We start from the raw sequence: 27,127 nt of genomic DNA, 5'->3' as shown, positions 1-27,127 counted from the left end.
CAAATCCGTCTTATATTGTCAAACAAACCATACAAATGAAATTTGAGAGTTGTACTGTGAATTTTTAATTTTTTTTAATATTCTGTTAACCGTCTTTTCGATTATCCGTCATACCATTGGTCCGGTGCCCTGACGGATAATCGAGGTTCTACTGTACTGATATAATCTTCTTAATATTATTTCTAAATTTAAAGAGTATAGTACTTTTTAACACATTTCAGCAAAATGATATTAATTCTGATAAAGATAAAAAATATATGAGTTTTTTTCTTTTCCTGAAAAATCTCACAACATGCACATATGTACAAGATTTGGCACTGAGGCCGACGATATATGAATATATTTTATCATGTTATATTTTGTGTATTGTTTGAATTTGAACAAAAAATGCAGACCTTTATTGTTATTATTAGATGCAGATATTTCCTCTTGTATAATATAGTAAGACAAAACATTGAATATAACAAGTGTTACCAAAATAGTTCAATTTCAAATTTTTATTTTATTATTGAATCCTATGCAGGAACAATGTTGTAAATGCCAAATCAGATTTTGTCGACAACTTGAGAAAAATATGCAAGTAGTAATGATTTGAAAAAAGGATCTTTATGAGGATAACATGATAGACTATAGGATGCATCAAGTAAAGTCTTTTAATATTCCCAATGCTCGGCAGTACATTATTTTGCACATGTAGAACTTTGTTCCTGGAAAACCAACATACAACTATTGTGGTTACGCAAACATTGTTCCAGCATGGGATTCAATTATTTTCATAGAAGACACAATTTTTTCAAGACATGACTACTATCTGATGTATCTCTTTTAATTTGAAAAATGCCAAATGTAATATTTAGTCAAATTCTTAGTGTTCTGCACACACATACACACACTTTGTCTAGATCTAGAGTGACCCGTAGCTATTTTTCCACTCTATTTATGAGTTAAAGATTAAGGACAGGTTGTTCTTCCAACATGTTTATTCTTTTCTTGAACCAAACGAATTGAGGTTTGTCAGGGTTGACAGCTATCTTCCACTACATAAACTTTGTTAAATTAAAAGCTTCATGTAGATTTGTCGCAGTACATACTTCATTTTGTATATTTGGCAGCTATTAATGTATTTCATACATACAGAATTGCAATAATCGTGGCAGTACTAGCTGTTCTCATGTTTTGAATAAATATTATAATTTCCAACTAATAACATATTAAAATAATATAATATCACCAGGGGTTTTCTGTAGCTTGTAGATTATAATAATATGTGTAAGTATTAAAGCACTATTTTCCATAGTTAAAAATATTATTTTATGTAAAGTTTTATGAAATAAAAGCACATACTTATCTAAAAGAAATTTATTTTATTTTACAAAATTTACAAAAAGTACATCTCAAGTATATTTTGAAATATTACATAGAATGAGTAGAGAATGAAAGAGCATATCTATTGGAGAATACACAGGAATACTGAGAACAAATAGAGAAGCAGGGATCTATATAAAGATGATCAACTCTAGGAACTCATTCACTAAACCCCTAACAAAACAGAAAACAACCTGATATACTTGAAAATTAAGTCAGACTGGTGATCAAACTCAAATTTAACAAACCACCAGGTCCAACAATTAAAATACTTTGAAGATGCTATAAGACCAGATACCTACAGAAAACATGGAAACACTCATAAAGAAACGTAACTAGAAAGCAACAGAAAATTTTAAATATTTGTTTACGAAAACTAAAGATTGGTTCCTACAAAATAAATTTGTGTACAATGAACAAAAGCAAATGTAATACTGTTTATAGAATAGAATATCTTTATTAATTCATTTAGATGACAGTGTGATATACCTACTGCCATAATTAGCGAAAACACCATATCTGCATAGACATCACATTTGAGTAAAATCGATTTTTGTTTAAGTATTTGTATACATTTACACAAGATACGGCATAAGATGCAGTGTGTTTAATGTGTTTTGGTTTAACTTACGTCATTTTTAGTAAGCAAATAAGATATATATGCACATTTGGGTTAGAAAGAAGTAAAAATTTAATTTTTGCAGATACAGTGTTTTCTCTAAGCACAGTAGTATAGGACAAGCCATATATGTAGTTATATAGAACATAATCAACAAGTCATACAGGACAATTATATAAAACATAATCAACAAACTATAAATTAATAAAAAAAGATATTATGCAATATAGAGCGTCTCTGAACCCGTCGGTCCTCATTCCTTGTAGTCTTTTATTAAGTCAAAGTAATCATTTAGGTTGTAAACACATAATTTGATCAAGCATGATTTTAATTTATTTTTGAATATTATTTTCATTTCTCATATCAAGTGGCAAACAATTGTAAAATTTAGATCCTGTAAAATCAGGACTAGTATCAAAAAGAGTTGTGAAATGTTTACACACACGCTTATCAACCTCCCGTGCCTTGTCGTGTAATTATGATAGACAGAGTTGAGAGTAAAATTTTGAAATTTAGTTTTAACATGAATAATGCACTTATAAATGTATAAAGCATGGAAAGTCAGTCTTTGTTCAATAAAATATTTACGACATGATTGTCTATTATCGATAGATATTAAATATCAATCTAAGAATTCTCTTTTTAGTTACAAAAACTCTAGAAGAGTTTCCCTACAAGACAACATTATAGGCTATAATATGACTCATATATTATATGAGTAAACCAATGCATAGTACACACTTATCAATTGATTGGTATTAAATAGAGTTTTCAACTGAAGGATCACATACTAACCCTTATTCATTTTTTTGCAGACTTTAGTAATGTTTTCATCCCATGTCATATTACTTTCTAGAATGCTACCAAGAAATACTGTTGTATCACTAAAAGGTATTTCCTCAGAACTAACTGTGATCTTATAATCATGGGATGGCTTACTGCACGAGTAGCACTGCATACAAATAGTTTTCTTTGCATATACATATACCATTAAAGAGTTCATTTTACACCAGGTTGTAAATTCCTGTGCTACCAAGTTAATTTTGGATATGAGTTCTGACTTCAGTTGAACAATAATTGTTGAATCATCTGCATAGAGACCTGTATGATCTGCAGTTAAAAAATTTATCAAATTCATCATTCTCTTTGCCTTATCCCTATGCGGGTCGGCTTCCTTAATAATCTATGTTCGGATTATTTGTGCTTTTCAATTATCCATGCTAGGTTCAGACATCATTTCATTCTGTGTTAGTAATTACTGTTTGTGTGCTGTGGTTATAACACATCTTTCTAAAGCATATATTTCTTTAGAAAATCATTATAATTATTATTATTATTGTTCTATATTTTGTTTATTTTTAGTGGATATTGCACAGACATTAAAACAACAAACAACTGTCAACTAAAATTTAAATTTTAGGTTATGGCCTTGGGCCCGCATATACAATTATTATTTATGACCACACCGTTGAAACTTTTTGTACTTGTTATTTGGGTGGAGTCGGACAAATTTTGAGCTTGGCGCATTATGGTAGTGGGGCGTTTGTCTGTCAAGCGGTGACGAAGTTGTCAATTTTATGCAAGAAAAAAATTTATTACCACATTGGTCATTCTATTTTAATCAATGGATTTTGTCATATAAACAACGAAAACAATTTTGTCGGACAAAAATATTGGGGCATATGACGCGTCGGACACGCTAAATATGTCAAATTTATGAAAATAATAAATTTATTACCACATCGATAATTTTAACGGTATCTATCATAAAACCTTTTTACAATAATGTGGTAACCTTGTCGGACAATTTTCACGGGGCATATGCGCAGTCGGACGCGCCAAAGATGTCAATTTCCTGAAAATTTTTTATTTATTACCACAGATGTCATTTTTATTTTGTACTGTTCTTTTACATGTGTAATGCATATTGGATCACTTGTCGGACAAAAATAATGGGGCGTTTTGGTACAATTAAAATAAAAAGTAATTTTTATGCATACAGGGTGTTTGGTAAAGAATGGGCCATAGCTTAACCTCAGGTCCCTGAGGTTAAAATAGACCGATTTAAGCTAACTTACCTTAGTACAAAGTTTATAATAGCCGAGATACAGGGTGACAAAGTTAAACTTTTTTTTTATTTATTATTGAATATTTCCTGATAGGTATGAGATAACAACATGAAATTTTATATCTGGGGGTTTCTTGGGTCGAGAAATCTATATTCCTTACCAAAAATTATGCATTGCCCAGAGGGCGCCACATATGCCTTTCAGCACTCATTTATTACGTTCAATTTTTTTATCCCTCACTCTGTATAATTTTGACATTAAAATTTTTATTTTCCTATTAGTTTTACTTAAAAAAGGTATACTTCTGTCATCTTCCTAAACTCAACCGTTTTCGAGATAAACGCATTTTAAATATGCGATACACCATCATTTTTAGCATAATATCATTGTAGTTACACCCGAAAAATAACTTAAAATTTATGAAAATAATAAATTTATTACCACATAGCTAATTTTAACGAAATCTACCATAAAACTTTTTACAATAATGTGGTAACCTTGTCGGACAATTTTCACGGGGCATATGCGCAGTCGGACGCGCTGAAAATGTCAATTTCCTGAAAATATTTTATTTATTACCACAGATGTTATTTTTATTTTGTACTGTTTTTTTACATGTGTAATGCATATTGGATCACTTGTCGGACAAAAATAATGGGGCGTTTTGGTACAATTTAAAAAAAAATTAATTTTTATACATTTTTGACTTCATATTAAATTACGTATTTTTCGGCTCATATTACCCGTATGCGCGCCAATGGTGAATATTAAATTCTTAACTGTAGTTAAAAAATGTAGTTAATAATGTAACTGTAGTTAATACCCAAAATTAATTTTGGGTACAACTCTAAGTCATCATCATCATCATCATCATTTGGCTCTACAACTCTATGTGAGTCTTGGCCGCGTTTACTATTTCCCTCCATTGTTGTCGGTCCTGAGCAGCTATTTCCTATTGCTGTACTCCCATTTTGCGTAGATCGCTGGCTACTGCGTCCTTCCATCTCTTTCTTGGGCGACCAACTGACCTTTTTCCATCGGGCCTTTCCCAGAATGTGGCGTTTAGAAGTCTTTCGTCACTTGATCTTAGTACGTGACCCGCCCATCGTATTCTGTTTGATTTAATGTAGCGTACTATGTTTTCATCTCCGTATATTGTCTGGAGTTCATCATTGTGTCTTCTTCTCCATTCTCCAAGTCATACCCTTTTAAATTTTTTACTTAATGTGTGTAACAATTTTCAGCTAAATCGATCTAAAAATAACCGAGAAAAACTGTTTTAAATTTTTTTTTGATAATACCTCCTCGTCGATAGCCTAAAATAATGAAGTTTTCTGTTCGTTTGCCCCAACATTTTTGTCAGACAGTTACATGTTTTGGTTAAGAATATAATTAGTTGTAACTTACTACTTTGTCGGAAAAATGGTTGTAAATATAAGGGATGCACGAACCCAGCATAATTTAAAAGTATAGTTTATTAATAAACATTAAATTTTTTGTCCGACTTTGGATTTGCCCCAATATTTTTGTCCGACACTTAGATTTTTTGATTTGGAATATAACTACTTATAACCCGATTTGTGTCGGAAATTTTTTTTATTTCGAGAAAAAAAACTACAGAACTATGTTTGTCGTTGTTCAAGGAGTATGTACGCAAATATCAGATAAAAATTTTTCTAAAATTTTCCCTCTTGTCGGAAATTTTTTTGGAAAAATTTTGAGTTTTTAAATGTTTTACTTAGTGTGTGTACCAATTTTGAGCTAAATCGATTCAAAAATAACCAAGAAAACTGTTTTAAAATTTTTTTTGATAATACCTTCTCGTCGATAGCCTAAAAGAATTAAGTTTTCTGTTCGTTTGCCCCAAGATTTTTGTCAGACAATTACATTTTTTGTTTAAGAATATAATTACTTGTAACTAACTACTTTTGTCGGAAAAATGGAGGTAAAGATAAGGGATACACGAACCCAGCATAGTTTAAAAGTATAGTTTATCAATAAAAATTAAATTTTTTGTACGAATTTGGATTTGCCCCAATATTTTTGTCGGACACTTAGATTTTTTTATTTGTAATATAACTACTTATAACCTGATACTTGTGTCGGAAATTTTTTTTATTTCGAGAATAAAAACTACAGAACCATGTTTGTCGTTGTTCAAAGAGTATGTACGCAAATATCATATCACAATTTTTCTAAAATTTTCCCTCTTGTCGGAAATTTTTTTGGGAAAATTTTGGGTACAGCTCTACGTCATACCCTTTTAAATGTTTTACTTAGTGTTTGTACCAATTTTCAGCTAAATTGATTCAAAAATAACCGAGAAAAACTGTTTTAAAATATTTTTGGATAATACCTCCTCGTCCATAGCCTAAAAGAGTTAAGTTTCCTGTTCGTTTGCCCCAACATTTTTGTCAGACAATTACATTTTTTGTTTAAGAGTATAATTACTTGTATCCTACTACTTTTGTCGGAAAAATGGTTGTAAAGATAAGGGATGCACGAACCCAGAATAGTTTAAAATTATAGTTTATTAATAAAAATTAAATTTTTTGTCCGACTTTGGATGTGCCCCACTATTTATGTCGGGCACTTAGATTTTTTGATTTGGAATATAACTACTTATAACCTGATACATGTGCTGAAATTTTTTTTTTAATACGAGAAAAAATACAGAACGATGTTTGTCGTTGTTCAAGGAGTATGTACACAAATTATCAGATCACAATTTTTCTAAAATTTTCCCTCTTGTCGGAAATTTTTTTTAGAAAATTTTGGGTTCCGACCCACGTCATACCCTTTTAAATGCTTTACTTAGTGTGTGTACCAATTTTCAGCTAAATCGATTCAAAAGTAACCGAGAAACACTGTTTTAAAATTTTTTTTTGATAATACCTCCTCGTCGATAGCCTAAAAGAATTAAGTTTTCTGTCCGTTTGCCCCAACATTTTTGTCAGACAATTACATTTTTTGTTTAAGAATATAATTACTTGTAACCTACTACTTTTGTCGGAAAAATGGTTGTAAAGATAAGGGATGCACGAACCCAGCATAATTTGAAAGTATAGTTTACTAATAAAAATTACATTTTTTGTCCGACCGTCGAGTTGCCCCAATATTTTTGTCCGACACTTTGATTTTTTGATTAAGAATATAATTACTTATAACCTAATAATGTTGTCGGAAAAATGGTTTTAAAGGTAAGGGTTGCACGAACCCAGTATTTTTTAAAAGACAGTTTATTAATAAAAATTAAATTTTTTGTCCGACTTTGGATTTGACCCAATATTTTTGTCGGACACTTAAATTTTTTGATTTAGAATATAACTACTTATAACCTGATACTTGTGTCGGAAATTTTTTTTAATTGGAAAAAAACTACAGAACGATGTTTGTCGTTGTTCAAGGAGTACGTAAGCAAATATCAGATCACAATTTTTCTAAAATTTTCCCTCTTTTCAGAAAATTTTTTAAGAAAGTTTTGGGTACAGCTCTACGTCATACCCTTTTAAATGTTTTACTTAGTGTGTGTACCAATTTTGAGCTAAATCGATTCAAAAATATCCGAGAAAACTCTTTTAAAATTTTTTGATATTACTTTCTGGTCGATAGGCTAAAAAATTAAGTTTTCTGTTCGTTTGCCCCAAGATTTTTGTCAAACAATTACATTTTTTGTTTAAGAATCTAATTACTTGTAACTTACTACCTTTGTCGGAAAAATGGTTGTAAAGATAAGGGGTACACGAACCCAGCATAATTTAAAAGTATAGTTTATCAATAAAAATTAAATTTTTTGTACGAATTTGGATTTGCCCCAATATTTTTGTCGGACACTTAGATTTTTTGATTTGGAATATAACTACTTATAACCTGATACTTGTGTCGGAAATTTTTTTTTATTTCGAGAAAAAAAACTACAGAGCGATGTTTGTCGTTGTTCAAGGAGTATGTACGCAAATATCAGATCACAATTTTTCTAAAATTTTCCCTCTTGTCCGAAATTTTTTTGGGAAAACTTTGGGTACAGCTCTACGTCATACCCTTTTAAATGTTTTACTTAGTGTGTGTACCAATTTTCAGCTAAATCGATTCAAAAATAACCGAGAAAAACTGTTTTAAAATATTTTTGGATAATACCTCCTCGTCCATAGCCTAAAACAATTAAGTTTCCTGTTCGTTTGCCCCAACATTTTTGTCAGACAATTATATTTTTTGTTTAAGAGTATAATTACTTGTATCCTACTACTTTTGTCGGAAAAATGGTTGTAAAGATAAGGGATGCACGAACCCAGCATAATTTAAAAGTATAGTTTATTAATAAAAATTAAATTTTTTGTCCGACTTTGGATGTGCCCCACTATTTATGTCGGGCACTTAGATTTTTTGATTTGGAATATAACTACTTATAACCTGATACATGTGCTGAAATTTTTTTTTAATTCGAGAAAAAAATACAGAACGATGTTTGTCGTTGTTCAAGGAGTATATACACACATTATCAGATCACAATTTTTCTAAAATTTTCCCTCTTGTCGGAAAATTTTTTAAGAAAATTTTGGGTTCCGACCTACGTCATACCCTTTTAAATGCTTTACTTAGTGTGTGTACCAATTTTCAGCTAAATCGATTCAAAAGTAACCGAGAAATTCTGTTTTAAAATTTTTTTTTTGATAATACCTCCTCGTCGATAGCCTAAAAGAATTAAGTTTTCTGTGCGTTTGCCCCAACATTTTTGTCAGACAATTACATTTTTTGTTTAAGAATATAATTACTTGTAACCTACTACATTTGTCGGAAAAATGGTTGTAAAATAAGGGATGCACGAACCCAGCATAATTGGAAAGTATAGTTTACTAATAAAAATTAAATTTTTTGTCCGACTGTCGAGTTGCCCCAATATTTTTGTCCGACACTTTGATTTTTTGATTAAGAATATAATTACTTATAACCTACTAATGTTGTCGGAAAAATGGTTGTAAATAAAAAAATTTCAGGAAATTGACATCTTCGGCGCGTCCGACTGCGCATATGCCCCGTGAAAATTGTCCGACAAGGTTACCACATTATTGTAAAAATGCTTTATGGTAGATACCGTTAAAATTATCCATGTGGTAATAAATTTATTATTTTCATAAATTTGACATATTTAGCGTGTCCGACGCGTCGTTTGCCCCAATATTTTTGTCCGACAAAATTGTTTTCGTTGTTTATATGATAAAATCCATTGATTAAAATAGAATGACCAATGTGGTAATAAATTTTTTTCTTGCATAAAGTTGACAACTTCGTCACCGCTTGACAGACAAACGCCCCACTACCATAATGCGCCAAGCTCAAAATTTGTCCGACTCCACCCAAATAACAAGTACAAAAAGTTTCAACGGTGTGGTCATAAATAATAATTGTATATGCGGGCCCAAGGCCTATATGTTATGATCACACTGAGCTTTCTAACCAATCGCAAGCCGGGATTTTGTAGCCAATCATAGCCTTGCGAAATTTCTTTTTGTTGGGTGCTACAGACTCTAGTTAAGCAAGTCGTAGCGAAGCGTAGCAAAGCAACGGTTCAGTTCGAATCGTACTCTGTATTGTGTGGCTTCGCTTCGCTATACTATCGCAATACTCTACGAACTGGACCGAATTGAAACGAACGATTGGGTAAAAATTAACGGCAACACAGCACGTCGTTTCAAGATTTTAGAGTTCTGTAATAATTGTCTTGTTCTATGCCATAGATAAACTCCGTCCTGTGGAAATGTGATGTGATTCTACATATTTGACAGATTTAACTAACCTATAATTCCAAAAAAGCATAAGGTAAACAAAAACAAGTGTTTATTGTTGAAATTAAATAAAATGTTGCCTATAAATTTAATAATTTTCGACGAACAAGAACGTAGGGATCAGTTACGGCTGCTTCGTGAAGAAGGTAGATTTTTAAGGGATAGAAGTGATTATTTTGGTTTGCCGGATTTAGTACGATTCATAGAGTTGTTTAGATTAAATAAAGATTTATTCCATTACCTTTTTAATGAATTGCAACCGTTGATGTATAACATTATATATATTTCTATGTTAAAAAAATGTACCTATTTGTGAAAACTGAAAACTCAAGTACACTATGTATTTGTAAACAACAACGGCCAAAAAAACGAAACGTGGTAAAAAACAACCTCAAAACCAAGTAAAATTGTCAATTTCTTCTTTTAATACGTCACTCTAAGCGCTAAACGTGGTGAAACGAAACCACAAATAATCACGTTTCGCTTTACTTCCGAACTCCATTCGGTGTTGCCGGCGTCATCCGACAGCAGTTTACAGAGTATAACTTGATGAAAGCGTTCGGAAATCACGCTTACGCTTTCGCTATAAAAGTTACAGAGTCCCGGTAGCGGGCCCTAGTTTCAGTTTTGATGCGGGCCCCCTCCCAAAGCATTAAATATAAATCATCATATATCATTAAATATACTATTATCATTAAATATTAAATATATCATAAAAACTCAAGCTAATTTATAGTCCATTTACTCACGGTTTTTGTTGTACATTTTAAAGAACTGCTCGGTTTTAGATGAAATTTGCCATACACATAACTAACATGTCAAACAAAAAAAGTGATACCTATTGTGCCGATGTGCGCTTCTGCCCTAGGTATGTTTACCCCTTCTCGGGTGAAAAACATACGTTCAAGATATTTCCGGAATTGGATAAACTGACTAATTCTAAGCAACCTTTAAGTTCTATAGAGTTTCTTCACTAAGTCAATACTTTTCCAATTATTTGTGAGTGAATATGTTCATTTAAAAAAAAACACGTTTTGAGACGATTTTTCGCAAATACCCTCAAAAAGTAAGTATGTTATCGAAAAAAATATTTTTAGTAAAAATATAGCTTATAAAAAAAGTGAAAAATATGGTGTATATACGAAGTCTTTAAATCCAGAAGGTCATGAAATGTAGGTTCTTATTCGTCAAATTCCCAATCGAATATTTCAACGTGAAATAACTAAAAATGAATCAATTTTCGAGAAAAAGTCATCACAACTTTTTTAATATATTTTTGTCATTATTTAGTTTCTAGCATCAATAATAACTATGTAACGCTCAAAATAAAGTTGGACACTTTTTTTGGTAAACAAATCGTAAAAATCATCCCTTAATTAGCATCCTAAATGAAATTAATCGTTACCGCTTCACAAGTTACTTGATTTATGTATTAGTCCAGGAACCGAAGCTTTTCACCTCGCAATTTTTACAGAATGGATCGATTTGCTTGAAAATTTGAGAATAAGTAGTGGATAGTCCGAGGATCAAAATCTATATGATACCGAAAGGCGTTTTTACCATGGGGGTAATTGCTACCCCATCTCGGTGGTGGAAATTTTTTATTTTATTTTGACCGCAAAAGTTGATAAATATATTCATTTTAAGTAAAAATTCTATGTATTTTTTTGATAAAATTAATAGTTTTCGATTTATTCACTATTGAAAGTGTTAGTTTTATATCGAAAAAATTAGTCAAAAATCATTACTCGGGGGGTTTTTGGGGTCGCTAACGACGAATATGACATCGGCAGTGTTCTACAAAATACCTGGTGCCCAGGGTACCTACTTCTTCTGGAGTTTTCGGCAAATTCATTAAAAAATTAGCCAAAAATCATTACTTGAAGGTTTTTGGGTCGCTGACGACGAAAATGACATCGGAAGTGATCTACGGAGTACCTGGTACCCAAGGTACCCACTGTTTACCTTGTTTTCTGGAGTTTTGGGCAAATTAATTAAAACATTAGTCAAAATTCATTACTCGGGGGCTTTTGGGGTCTCTGACGACGAATATGATATCGGAAGTGTCCTCCGGGGTACCTGGTGCCCAGGGTACCTACTGTTTATCTCGTGACTAATGATTTTTGACTAATTTTTTAATGAATTTGCCTAAAACTCTAGAAGACGAGGTAAACAGTGGGTACCCTGGGCACCAGGTATTCCGGAGATCATTTCCTATGTCATATTCGTCGTTAAAGATCCCAAAACCCCCCGAGTAATGAATTTTGACTAATTTTTTAATAAAATTACCAAAAACTCCAGAAAACGAGGTAAACAATAGATTCCCTGGCTACCAGGTACTCCGTAGATCACTTCCGATGTCATATTCGTCGTTAGCGACCCCAAAAACCCCCGAGTAATTATTTTTTACTAATTTTTTAATAAATTCTTTGCCGAAAACTCCACAAGACGAGGTAAACAGTAGGTACCCTGTGCACCAAGTACTCCGGAAATCACTTCCGATGTAATATCCGTCATTAGCGACCCCAAAAACCCCCCAAGTAATGATTTTTGACTAATGTTTTAATGGATTTGCCGAAAACTCCATAAGACGAGGTAAACAGTTAGTAGGTACCCTGGGCACCAGGTACTCCGGAGATCACTTTCTACGTCATATTCGTTTTCAGCGACCTCAAAAGCCACCGAGTAACAAAATTGAACTCATTTCCGCCGATAATTGACTAGTTTTGAATTTTTTTTATTGTGTGTTTGAGATGCACTTTAAGAATGCATTTTTTGTATGCAGTTTTTCAATATTATATCATGACTCTGGGTCACAAAGTTTCCTGTCGCATTTACGAATCGAATGTAAAAAGAATTATTAAGATCCGTCATGTCGTTTTTTTTTTCGGAGGTAAGGTCGGTTTTAGTGCTTTATTGCTTCGCCTATTGTGGAATAAATACTTTTTACGGATCAAGTCACAATACATCATTTGAAGAGTACAGGGGAAAAACAAGGAATGTCACTTTTTCATTAATTTTGGTTTTTCTCGCCATGTTGTAGCAAAAACTGAGTACTATCGACTTGTATATCGATTCGGGACAATAAACAGAAAGATCAGTCTATATAAATTTTCTAAGAATTTTTATCCAGGCGAAGGACCAGGATGGTCCGCACGCCACTGAACAAAAATAAGGAATGTTAGCAGTTTTTTGGTGCATTAATAAATTAATAAGTTAATATAGATTCATATTATATTAAGATAATGGAGTAAGAATTGTTAGAATTCTGCTGAGAATCTCCTAAGTAGTTTTTAGATATCATAAAAATTAAGCCTTTATTGGTGTTTATCTCAATATGTATAAAATGTGACATTCCTTGTTTTTCCCCTGTACTCTTCATTTGTTCCTTTATGGATTTATGGATTAAATCACCCGTGTTGAGCTGGCCCCCCCCACTTGCAAAAATTAAAAAACAAATAGCCCTGATTTATGAGCTATTTATGAGCTCTCATATTCCGCAAACTAAAAATTTTGAGCTCGTTCCACTGAGCAGGAATTTAATACCCTAGTGGGGGGGGCTGAGTCAGCCCCCCCCACTACTTAAAAATAGGAATATTGAATCGGTTTTTGCGGCAGAATTACGAGCTATTTATGAGCTCTTGAAATTATATAGTTTCGATTTTTGAGCTCATCCCCTTCACCCCCAAACAACCCTTTAATTGATTTAACTTAAGAGAAAGATGCTGAGAAAACTTAAAATATATCGTATTGCGAATATAATTCCTATAGCTTATATACTCTAAGAATAAACTATTATATCAAGAGCATTTCGATTATTGAGCTACAACCCCTTCGCCAGAAAACCACCCTATCTTCCCGGCTTAAGAGAAAGTTGTACTTAAAATGCGTTAAACTAATTATTTGGCGACTACATATCATTTAATAATTTATAAGCTTCCAAATTACGCGCATTTAGATCAGTAAATTGCAATTTATTTTGTATAGTGCAGTCACTGAAGGTAAAAATAAACGATTACCTTCAATTTCGGTGAACCTTCATCGATTTTCACGAAAATTGGTCAGTGGTTAGAGGATACGTCAAGAAACAAAGGTGACATGGTACCACCTTGCGCCTTTACCCTGAGGGTGGATACCGCTCCTTCTCGGGGGGGAAAATTATTTTATAAAAAATAACTGCACAAATCAATAAAAGAACAAATTAAAAGCAAAATTTATTATATAAAGTTAATAAAATAGTAAATACTTTTTAAGTTATTAAAGATCAAAGATTTTAATTATTTGTGAAAAAAATGCATGTTTTGAAGAGGTTTTTTGTAAATCACTAAAAAACTGTAAGTTTTTACAAAAAAGTTAATAGTAGTTTAATTCGTATAGCTTATATTCTAAAAATAAACTCTAAAATCATGCGCCCCTCGATTATTGAACTACAACCCCTTCGCAAGAAAACCATCCCATATTCCCGGCTTAAGAGAGGGTTGTACTTAAAATAATTTAAATTAATTATTTGTCGACTATATATTGTTTAATAATTTATGAGCTCGCAAAATATACGCATCTCAATTATTGAATTGCCATTTTCTTTCTATAGTGCAATCACTGAAGGTAAAAATCAACTATGACCTTCGATTTCGGTAAATCTCCATTCATTTTCACGAAAATTTTTGAGCGGATTTTGATACTATCAACTTTTTCTGGATCTTATTTTTCATAGGTATTTCTAAGTACTTCGACAAGTATTTAGTACCTAAGTGTTATAAAATGCATCTCTTTCCCGTTATTTAAGCTTGAACCCTTAGATTTGAACAGTCGCGGAAAAAAATATACATTTAATTACCAATAACTTATTTTAAATTAACATTAAAGGGTTTTTCAAGTAAGCAATTTATTATATTTTTTATTAGCTTCAATTTTAGTGATGAAAACTTTTTTGTAAAAACTTACAGTTTTTGAGTCATTTATGAAAAATCGCTCTAAAGCATGCATTTTCTTTCCAAAAATTAAAATATTTGATCTTTAATAACTCAAAAAGTATTGATTTATTTTAATCACATTATATAACAAATTTTGCTTACAATTTGTCCCTCTCTCGATTTGTGGGGTTATTTTTAATAAAGTAATTTTCACTCCCGAGAAGGGGTGACATATACCCCAGGCTAAAACCCCAAGTTGTTATTGTCAATTCGTGAAAATAAATGGCGATTTACCGAAATCGAAGGTAATAGTTGATTTTTACCTTCAGTGACTGCACTATAGAAAGAAAATGGCAATTCAATAATTGAGATGCGTATATTTTGCAAGCTCATAAATTATTAAACGATATGTAGTCGAAAAATAATTAATTTAAATTATTTTAAGAACAACTCTCTCTTAAGCCGGGAATATGGGGTCGTTTTCTTGCGAAGGGGTTGTAGCTCTATAATCGAAAGACGCGTGATTTAAGAGTTTATTCTTAGAATATAAGCTATACGAATTAAACTATTATTAACTTTTTTGTAAAAACTTAAAGTTTTTCAGTGATTTACAAAAAACCTCTCCAAAACATGCATTTTTTCACAAATAATTAAAATCTTTGATCTTTAATAACTTAAAAAGTATTGACTTATTTTATTAACTTTATATAATGAATTTTGCTTTTAATTTGTTCTTTTATTGATTTGTGCATTTATTTTTTATAAAATAATTTTCACCCCCGAGAAGGGGCGGTATCCACCCTCAGGGTAAAGGCGCAAGGTGGTACCATGTCACCTTTGTTTCTTGACGTATCCTCTAACTACTGACCAATTTTTGTGAAAATCGATGAAGGTTCACCGAAATTGAAGGTAATCGTTGATTTTTACCTTCAGTGACTGCACTATACAAAATAAATTGCAATTTACTGATCTAAATGCGCGTAATTTGGAAGCTTATAAATTATTAAATGATATGTAGTCGCCAAATAATTAGTTTAATGCATTTTAAGTAAAACTTTCTCTTAAGCCGGGAAGATAGGGTGGTTTTCTTGCGAAGGGGTTGTAGCTCAATAATCGAAATGCTCTTGATTTAATAGTTTATTCTTAGAGTATATAAGCTATATGAATTATATCCGCAATACGATATATTTTAAGTTTTCTCAGCATCTTTCTCTTAAGTTAAATCAATTAAAGGGTTGTTTGGGGGTGAAGGGGATGAGCTCAAAAATCGAAAGTATATAATTTCAAGAGCTCATAAATAGCTCGTAATTCTGCCGCAAAAACCGATTCAATATTCCTATTTTTAAGTAGTGGGGGGGGCTGACTCAGCCCCCCCCACTAGGGTATTAAATTCCTGCTCAGTGGAACGAGCTCAAAATTTTTAGTTTGCGGAATATGAGAGCTCATAAATAGCTCATAAATCAGGGCTATTTGTTTTTTAATTTTTGCAAGTGGGGGGGGGCCAGCTCAACACGGGTGATTAAATCACATTATTAATTAAGTACATCGAAGAAAATTAAATATATTAATAAAAGTTTCTAGGGCTATTTTTGACCATGTCGAGAGGCATACCTTAGCCCCAAGGTCACCTATAAATAGCTATAGGCTACTTTTTAAGGTACAATAATATACTAAAATTTGGTACAAATCCGCGGATCACCCACGAAAGTCGTCGAAAATTAAAAATATTGCTCAAATATAATATATTTGAAACCATTTGTTTGTTAAACCAACAACTATCCTTGAAATTGACTATGTTTATCAATATTGTTTGGATATTACAGAAATATAAAAACTTATCTTTTGGCTATTGCAAATTGGAAAACGTAATTAGTTTGATACAGAAGTTGTTAATGTTCAAGTATTTTTATCACTACAATTTAATATTTCCACTTGTCGCCATCCTTCACCGTCGTCAATATGTGATTAAAATATATAGATGATATGAACAACTATTATCTATAAGTGTGATCAAAAAGTGTTTAGGAATTCTTAGGAAATCAAATTTTTAAATATAGTATTAATTATTGTTAAACTATATTTAATAGTTCTGCCTTCCATCATGATTTTAACAGTTATATTCTTGGGTCTTCTTTATTTGGTACAAGCAAATGATGACAGTCTTGTAGCAGTACATTTGGTAAGTATGTCTACAATAAATTATTCATTCATATTATCAGTTTCACTATTAGTAGAGGATCCGATATAAGAACGACCTTCACCTTTAATCACCATCTGTTAATGGATAAAAATTATTTGGTATGTAATTAAGGTGATACAGTAGCGATCAACAGGTAGCCAAAACGCGTTCCAATATTGCGGATGTAATTTTGAATATTTTTTCGAGATATTTGGCACACGTATTCGTAATATAATAAAGAATGGCGGTACAGAGCCCAATTTGAAAAATATATTAATTTGTGGAAATTACTCTGTAATTAAATACAATATTAAAAAACGAGCCTGTACCGCCATTAAGAAGAACAAAAAAATACACTTTCTTCAAATAAACTTTTTTATCCGATGTCTAGATTTTGTGTCATTTTGGAACTACTAATGAAATAAAACATTTTAGTAGTTCCAAAATGGCACAAAATCTAGGCATCGGATAAAAAAAATTATTTGAAGAAAGTGTATTTTTTTGTTCTTCTTAATGGCGGTACAGGCTCGTTTTTTTAATATTGTATTTAATTACAGAGTAATTCCCACATATTAATATATTTTTCAAATTGGGCTCTGTACCGCCATTCTTTATTATATGACGAATACGTTTGCCAAATATCTCGAAAAAATATTCAAAATTACAGCCGCAATCTTGGAACGCGTTTTCGCTACCTGTTGATCGCTACTGTTTCCTCTTAAGTAGGTATGTTAAAAATTATAAAAAAAAGGGTGTCAGGTAAAATTTTGTCCAGACTATAATTAATTAATAATTTTGTTTATAAATTCTACTAATATTTTTTCGACTCGGGCAGATATTATTTTAGATTTTTTGGATCATTCGAAACAAAAAAGGTCTTTTGTAATTTTTCTCGTAAATCTTAAGTTTTTTGAGTTACAAACAATTTAAAACTGAAAATAGAACTAAAATGTGACAAATTGCCTTCAAGGCTCAAAAAAACAATTAAAAATATTATTTTTGTAATAAATGTATAATGTATTGTCCCTCTGGGGCTCAGTGGAGAACGTTGTTCAGATGGAAACACCAATAGCGATAAAGGAATTTATTTATAGAACCGACACTAGGGTAATTTTACCCCGGGAGAACTTTTCAACACTGATTGGTTACTGGTACGCGTTTAGTTGAAGACTGATGAAGACTCTATTGAAGTTACATCTTGACGGCTTGAATTGATTCTTGAGAATGATTCTAAATGTGTATACTTTCTCAGCGGTGGCACTTAGTATTGGTGTCAAGCCACGCGCTGAGTATATTTACAAATATTGAGAACAAAGAAATATATTTGATCATCAAATTAAATAATGCAATTGCCCGAATTATTGTTTACAGTTTACAATTCGTGAACTAAATTAGAGACCCGTACATGTAATCATATAATAACAAATTGGTTCATGTCATATACGGGGTGATAAAAATATACTGTTCAATATCGAATATGAATAATGAATGTTTGATATTGGACAATAAACGAGTACCCAAATTCAAGTTAAAACCGTCTTTTATCAGGGAATTTTTGCTATATATTATTCTAAAATATATTTTTTAATTGTTAATGACGAAGGTTCATTATAAGAAAACGGGCGATGGAGCTACATTAACAATCGAAATCGATGTAAAAGCAAAACCAGATCGGTGAAGGTCGTTCTTATATCGGATGATGTCTGAGACTATGTCAAACTATAGGTAATTATAGTACTGTAAATAAAATTTGTTGGACAACTTTTTATAAAACTAAAAACTATAAAACGAAAATGTCCACAAAACTCTGTTTTGTAAATAAACTTGCTCGCATAGAAATCGGCCCACTTGAAACTTGATTTAAACTACACTTTTTCTGAAACTAATTGCTTCCACTAAAAAGGGATATACTTTTTGAAAGATTATTTCATTCATATGAGATTTTAACCAATAGAAAGCTACAGAAATAAAAATTACAGCGACTATTTTTTAATGATTTTAAAATCGTGTAGTAAGATTTTTCATCACGCGTTTAATTCTGCCCAATCAGATTATTATTACATCGGTAATGTTCTACTGTACAAAATTACAGTGAGAACTTTTTTAAGTAGATTGTTTCTGTTAAATTGCATCCAGTTCCTTAGTTGTGACAACTGTCACATTTAAAAAAATATCCATAATAAACTCTTAGTTCTGCATCTAGTTAAATTGTCACGAGGAGAACACAGATCGGCAAATTTAAGCGCTCGAGTTACTTCGATAAGATTATTTCATGAATACAACTGTATTTATAAATAATTCTTCGACTAATTCTAATATATTCATCTAAATATTTGCTAAACTATGCTGTTCACTTTGACAGGTTGAAAAATGTGTGTCACATTAATGGACCGTGGACCATTTGTGTAATCATTTTTAGTTTTATTTTGTTTTAACCATCATCTGCACATTTTTTCAAAAGACACAAACCTTGTTAGTCGTATCAATCATATTGCTTTTAATTTTATAAATATTCTTACACAAAACCAAGAATTTACACACTACATAGTACTTACTGCGTTTCTTCAGGTTCTTAACCAGTCCTATTTGGAAATATGATGGCAAATATAATACGAGCATTGATTACAATCACAGGTACCCAACACATTACCATTTTGTAAAAAATTAAACATCCTACAAGCAATATATTCCAATTATATAAAAAAAAAACAAACACCACGTGTGAATTTTTGCTTTGTTTGGAAACATTTCCAGAGTAGCCCACATTGATTTGACGTCACGACTATCACGGTCCATTGCATTGGGATCAACGTCACTGAATGTTTTTATACAAAGACTTGAATTTTATATGTAAATATTAATAAATTAAAAAATAAGCTTACGAATATCACACGACAGTAAGAATAAATAAGCAAATAATGCTCCACTTTTTCTCAAACTGGTTGTCATTGAGCAATAGCCACTCGAGCCCTGCGGGCTCTTGTATCTTTTATAGTTTGACTACTGTCAATTTATTCTTATTCTCTTGTGATATTAATGTCAAGCATTACGTCAGATGCCTTTCGTTACTACGTAAAACTGAATATTCATTGACATTAATGACAATTAATGTTTTACAACTTATCATAGAGAACACCAAGAAACAGGTTTAGCAAATATACAGGGGAATATATCAATAAAATATTAGTTAAAATGATTTAAAAAGACAGACCTTTATTCATGAAATAACCTCAGCGAATTACACTCGATCTCTCAAATTATTATCGACTTGTTGCCCTCGTGACACTTTGACATAATTTCACTCTCCTTCGGGTCGTGAGATTAAAACTGTCAAAGTGTCACTCGGGAAACAAATCGATAATTTTAGAGCTCTCGTGCAATTACTACTGATAATTTAATAGGCTTTAATATGAGTATAAATTTGTGATGAATTGCTTATCATTTATATGCCTGGAAGCTGGCTACCAATAAATATAGAAACGAATTTAGGTATTTGACGTTTATAACGGTAATTTAGAAATTTGACAATATTTGTTATTATTGCCTATGCAACTAACAATTACATATTGTTTGCTTTTCATAATAGACCAGGGCACATCTGTAAAAATATTAGGATTTGGATGTTGAGAGGTGACTCATATTTCTTTGCAGAAATTGCTTGAAAATAACTCATATAATAATATTTGAGTTATCCTCCCAGTCAAAAAGGTCCGGAACATTGTTTAAATAATCAAAATGTCAAAAAATGAAGGAAAAATTCGATTTTTTTCTTCGTTTTTTGATTATAACTTTAAAAGTATTCATTTCCGAGAAAAGTTGCCCTATTATAAAAGTTACGTAATTAAATTTCCTATAATATAGGACTAGTTAAAAATTTTAAAAATTTTCCTCCTTGTTGCAAAATAGCAATAATTTCAAAAAAAAACATAAAAACAAATATTCGCATTTTATGTTTTTCAACCATTTATGCTACACGTAGGACCTTCATATTTCACCCAAAAAAACTTTATGATATAGTAAAACAATACTGTAAATTTCATTAAGATCGGTTTAACAGGATTGGCAAAATAAATTTTGCAATCCAGCTTTCAGCTAATTTTTGGGTTTTTTTTTTAATGTGAAGTTCACTGTGTAGTGACTGTACATATTACACAGTCACAGTCTCACCAAATTGTAATCTGTCAGACATCACTCGATCATTTCCGTCAAATAAGTAATACTTCATTCTGCTTCCACTTTGCAAAAATGTAGAACCTTACCAGCCACTTAAATTTATCTGTTTTGTCCTTTGTTAAGTCTGTATTTATATGTTAATTTAAGTTGCCACCAAACTACTTTATATTAGATGACATTCGAGGATAATACCTTCTTTTTATTGACGAAGTAAGTAAGAAACGTTATTGTACTTTTTATCACATCATCTTCGATTTTTTGCCGAAGTTTCTAACTTTTTCTTCCTGTTACAATGGCGTTTTCTTTACTTATTTCAGATGCCCCTGAAGATGCTCTAGATAGCGAAAGTATACTTGGGCAAGATTAAATAAATTCAGTGCTCGATATCTGCCTTTTATTTCCGTAAAAATTAATTTTTGGTGCTACGCGCAGGACAGCGGATAGGGCATTCCAATGACCTTTGATAATGATCGATAAATTTTAATTTTTAGTACATTTCGATATAAATAAATAAATTTGTTTATTGCAAAATAAAAACACATACGCTGTCCTTTGAACTAACACTTTTTTAGCAAAAACTTTCTTTATTCATATATTTTAACTTAGAGAATAAAAGTTTATTATTTTTAAACATATGCAATTGTTTAAACAATATTTCACAAACAATAACCAAATTAGTTTGATTTTTGTGGAATTAACATATTAAAATACAATAAAATATATAGTAAGCAAATAATATATTAGATAAAGATTGGAAGACATTTTGGTGGAAATCAACTTGTGTGAATCGAAAACCGCTGTCCTGCACGTAGCACCAAAAATTAATGTTTATTTTAAAAAATTCCTGACGCCGTGGTAGTTAACCGACTTTAATTTTGCAAATTGCAAATGAAAGGCAAAGTATTCTTCTATATGCAAAAAAAAATTCAACTTGCTATCTGCTTTATTTTTAGTCCTGGGACATTTTGAAAAAATTAATTTTTTTTGCGAAACCTGGATTGCAAAATTTATTTTGCAAAATCTATTAAACCGATCTTAATGAAATTTACAGTATTGTTTCACTATATCATAAAGTTTTTCTGGATAAAATAGAAGGTCCTAAGTGCAGCACAAATGGTTGAAAAACGTAAAATGCCAATACTTGTTTTTTTATGTTTTTTTTTTCTCAATTATTGCTATTTTGCAACAAGGGTGACAATTTTTAAAATGTTTAACCAATCCTATATTATAGGAAATTTAATTACTCAACTTTCATGATGGTTTAACTTTTCTCGGAAGTGCATACTTGTAAAGTTATAATCAAAAAACGAAGAAAAAAATCGAATTTTTCGTTCATTTTTTGACATTGTGATTATTTAAACAATGTTCCGGACCTTTTTGAGTGGAAGGATAACTCAATTATTATTATATGAGTTAATTCCAAGCAATTTCTGCAAAAAATATGAGTCAGCTCTCAACGTCCATCTCAAAACAGATGCGCCCTGGACTATAATTAATTAGTGTTCCGCAGAGAAAGCCGCCCAAGTTACTGCATTAATAGAAAATGCACTTAGCCAGGGAGCTGTTGCTGTACAACTGGTATAATACTCGCCGTGGTTCGAAGGGTGTTCCAACGTTATCGTCACCTTAAACTTAGTCGTCACAATAAAGTCATTCAAGTGCAAAAACAGCTCCGTGAAGTAAGAGGAATGGTTATTACTATTATTCAGTGGGGAGTAAGACGAAGACTGGTGGAAAATAATCTGACTCCTCGAGTATCTGTCAAAAAAATTGGTCAAAAATTTACTGCAGCTCATCGTCAAGCTTGCGTGCGTTTTGCACAGGATCATCTGAACTGGATGTTGGAACAATGGGATTCTGTTCTCTACCAGAATGAGACCAGAATATTTCTCTATCGTCTATCGTAGCTACCGAAGAAGGAAAGTGTACCGAAGACAAGCAGAGCGATTTGCAGAATGCTGCATTTAAGGGCGGAGTCCTTATGGAGGTGGTTCGTGCATGATCTGGGGTACAATTCCTAGGGGTATGAACCGACCTTGTTTTCACTCGTAGGGTAACCGTCTTCACGAGCGAGGAGGTTTAACAGGTGCTAGATACATCGAGGAGATTTTAGTAATAAATATGGTACCTTACGTTGACTACATTGGAGACGAATTTATTTTTATGCCGGTCAATGCAAGGCGCATACCTCAGAAATTTTACAAAATAAATTACCAAACTCGGTTTTCGGGTCGTGAAATGGCCAGCGTACAGTCCAGACCTCAATTCCATAGAACATTTATGGGATGAGCTAAAACAAAGAATTCGAGGGAGCTACCCGAAACTCGATCCCAGAGCTTATTGTCACAATAGAAGAAGAGTGCCTTAACATCCCAAAAGAAACAATAGTGCAATTGATTAGATCTATGTCTAATCGTATCAGAGGAGTTATTAATGTAAGAGGAAGTCATACCCATTACTAAAGCATTAATTGTTAAATTTTTAATTGTCAAATATTCTTTTTGTGGTGGCAGTTAAAAAAAGTTAATTTGCTTGGTACAGTTATTTTTCAATGTTAAACTTATAACCGAAATTTATGCTCATATTAAAGCATAATATATTAAATTATCTTTCAAATAGTAAATATGATTTAGATTTGATTACAGAACAGGGCCTCTGCGTTAGAGATGTTGAAAAAGTATGTATTCGTTACAAAGTACTCGTTACTTACGAATACCGAAAGTAACGATTACTATACAGAGAGTCAAATCGTTAGTTTGATTACTCTGATTACTTCTTTACTTCGTACCAATCGTATCAGAGCGAGTAACGACTATTGCATCTACTTTGATTACTTTGGTTACTCTGATTACTTCGTACCAATCGTATCAGAGCGAGTAACTACTATTGTATCTACAACCAGTACACTTGATTACGTTCTACCAATCGTATCCCAGCGAGTAACGGGCGGGACCGGTATTTTACGAGTGTTATCGATGATCGTTATCTGTATGAAGCATTTTAAGGGTGTGAGCCTCAGAGCCTCACACTGTGAGGGTGAGGAGAAGATAGAAGATGAAACAGAGGGAGGTATAATGGAGCTAAACTAGGAATGTATGTCATTAAAAAAGATCGAATGCGAGAACCCTATATTTTTATCCAGATCTATATCCTATACCTATACAAAATACAAAATACCTACCTACTGAGAAATACGATTCTCGATAGGATTACCGGTACTCAAATACAAAAGTAATCATAGTAATCAAAGTAACGAATACTGTAAATGATTACTTTATACAAAAGTACAGATTTGTAACGAATACTTGAAAGTAACTGTAATCAACATCACTACTCTGCGCGTGTTTCGGCTTTATATATTTTGTGGGTATAAAAGGATAAAAGGAACTAGTTCGTTAAAGATTGTTATCATGGTGAACGAACGACGAGTAGTACCTATGTATGTAATTATAGATTCCCTTGTCAACTAATTCACCACTCTGTTGTGATTTTTATTTATTTTCCATCTGAAAAAGCGCAGAGGATAACAATTCTAATTTTAGTTCCTGCCTCTTTTGACTTACTATTCGTAGATGGTGCTAGTTGCATCTTTCGTAATTATTTTAGTAATTACACCAAAGAAATGAACATATTTGATCCATTGAAGCTAAGTTAAAGCCGAAATACGTATAAGCACATAGTAGAGGCACTTATGTAGTCCAGGGTAATAAGGTTTTTTCCATGACACTTCAACAGCCAGGGTACTGAAGCGTTTTTTCGACAGGTAATATCTATAAGAACAAATTGTAACTATTTCCTGCGTATGATCTGGCTGCCATTTTTATTTATAAACAATTTAGTATCAAAAAACGGCCTCTTTTCTTTTTTTTTCAAATCAATGAAAAACAGTAAAACTTTCGTCGTTTTTTTAGTACAAACATCTTCGACGAGAGCATGGAAAAAGCTTTAAAATGGCGTATTACAAAGTTTGATATACCTATTTATTGTTAATATAATTTCGAAAAAAAAAGTAGACATTGCCAGAAAATTAATTTTGCAATCACTGTTGTAAAAATGAATGTACAGCTTTGAAATTTTTGTCTAATGAGGATTCTTTGGTGCTTAATATGTGACAAAAATTTCAAAGCGATTCATTCAATTGTTTAAATTTTATTCAAAATGTTTATCCGAGAGAGCTTTTTTTTAATAACAAGTCAACAAAAAATTATGCTTCTACAGGTGTCAAATGAAAGAGCATAAGCTGAATTTTCTAATTGGTTTAAAAAAACTGAATAAAAAGTGCATTTATTAGTAATAAATAATTAAGAAAAACTATCGTTAACTTTTCCTTATAAACTTTTTATTTTTTTATTAAAAAATTATATATATTTATTACAATTTTTTATCAATTATTATATACATAACATTACTTCGTAGTTGTGCACCTAAAACAAAGTAAACAAATAGATTTTTTTGAAAAAAGTCATTCAAAAAGTTTATAAGGAAAAATTGACGATACTCCTGTATAATTATTTATTACTAATAAATGCATTTTTTATTCACTTTTTTTAAACCAATTTGAAAGTTTAGCTCATGCTCTCTCATATGACACCTGTAAAATCATTTTTTTCATTTTAAAACACCTGGTTCTAAAATTATTTTTTTCTGACTTATGTTATTGCAAAAAAAATGGTCTCTGGGAAAAACAATTTAAATAAAATTTAAACAATTGAATGAATTGCTTTGAAATTTTTATCACATATTAAGCACCAAAAGGCACCACTCATTTGGCAAAAATTTCAAAGCTGTACACCGCTTTTTAGAATAGTTATTACGAAATTATTTTTTTTTGCAATTTTGATCTTTTTTCGCAATTATATTAACAATAAATGAGTATATTAACCTTTATAATAGGCCATTTTAAAGCTTTTCCCATGCTCTCGAAGATGTTTGTACTAAAAAAAAAACCATAAGTTTCACTGTTTTCTATTGGTTTGAAAAAAAAGGAAAAAAGGCTGTTTTTTGACACTAAAATGTTTATAAATAAAAATGGCCGCCAGATCCTACGCTGGAAATAGTTACGATTTGCTCTCAGAGGTATTACTTGTCGAAAAAACGCTTCAGTACCCTGGCTGTTGAAGTGTCACGAACAGGGTATATTTTTGTCTTATTACCCTGGTCTAACTGTTTTGTAATCAAATCTGAATCATTTTACTTTAATTTTATTTGTATTCACTTTTGTGGGTATAAAAGGAAATAGTTCGCTGAAGATTATCTAATTCACCACTCTGTTCTGCTTTGTATTTTCCATCTAAAAAGAGCAGAGGATAACAGTTCGAATTTTAGTTCCTGTCTGTTTTGACTTACTTTTTTTATATATTTTTTTTCATTTTTAGCTCTTCCGACATGGAGACAGAACTCCTGAAATTGAAAATTTGTACAAATCTAGCCCATATTATAATGGTTCCTCTTTTAAACCTTTCGGATTTGGTCAACTAACTAATGTAAGTTACAGTTTTGTGAATTTCAAATTGATTTAGTACGTTTTCTAATGTATTTCTAAATATGTTTTTAATTAATTAAACAGCCTTATAATTGATAGGGGTTTTTAATTGATTAATAAACATTAAAAACACAAAGACATTACATTCTGAACTGTCAAATTGAACAATACGAAAAGAAACACGATACAAACTTCTACACAAGTGTAGAAGACAGAACCGGACACAGAATATTAGACGTCAATGAACAGTTAAACGAGTGGAAAAACTACATTTCTGAATTATTTGAAGATGGGAGAGAGTAAAACACTATAAACTGTTTCATATAATATCTACTCTAACAGACTATAACGGACTTTATGTACTATAACTAGTGTTTCCCAAAATCGGTCTTGGTCTTGCAGTTTTGGTCTTGTTCTTGCGTTTTCGCAAGACCAAGAGCGCCTAATTTTAGCAAGACCAAGACTGACCGTGCAAGATTTGAGCAAGAATAAGACTAAGCCTGTGAAACTCTTGCGTCTTGCAGTTGAGACTGAGTGTCATTTT

General features: G+C 31.6%; 1 protein-coding gene across 1 annotated transcript in view; it reads left to right on the top strand.

Annotated features, from left to right (window-relative positions):
- Positions 1 to 16,615: 16,615 nt before the first annotated feature.
- Positions 16,616 to 27,127, top strand: part of LOC114330863 (venom acid phosphatase Acph-1) — a 55,119-nt gene continuing 44,607 nt past the window's right edge. Inside the window, exons 1-2 of the mRNA XM_028280285.2 lie at positions 16,616 to 16,928; positions 26,477 to 26,584. Of these exons, the coding sequence (XP_028136086.2) occupies positions 16,851 to 16,928; positions 26,477 to 26,584 (186 nt within the window). The 5' untranslated portion in view covers positions 16,616 to 16,850. The remainder of the gene's footprint in view (positions 16,929 to 26,476; positions 26,585 to 27,127) is intronic.

This window comes from Diabrotica virgifera, chromosome 7 (assembly GCF_917563875.1).
Source record: "Diabrotica virgifera virgifera chromosome 7, PGI_DIABVI_V3a".
NCBI lineage: Eukaryota > Metazoa > Arthropoda > Insecta > Coleoptera > Chrysomelidae > Diabrotica > Diabrotica virgifera.
The sequence above is the reverse complement of the archived record's forward strand: the minus strand, read 5'-3'. Positions and strand labels throughout refer to the sequence as shown.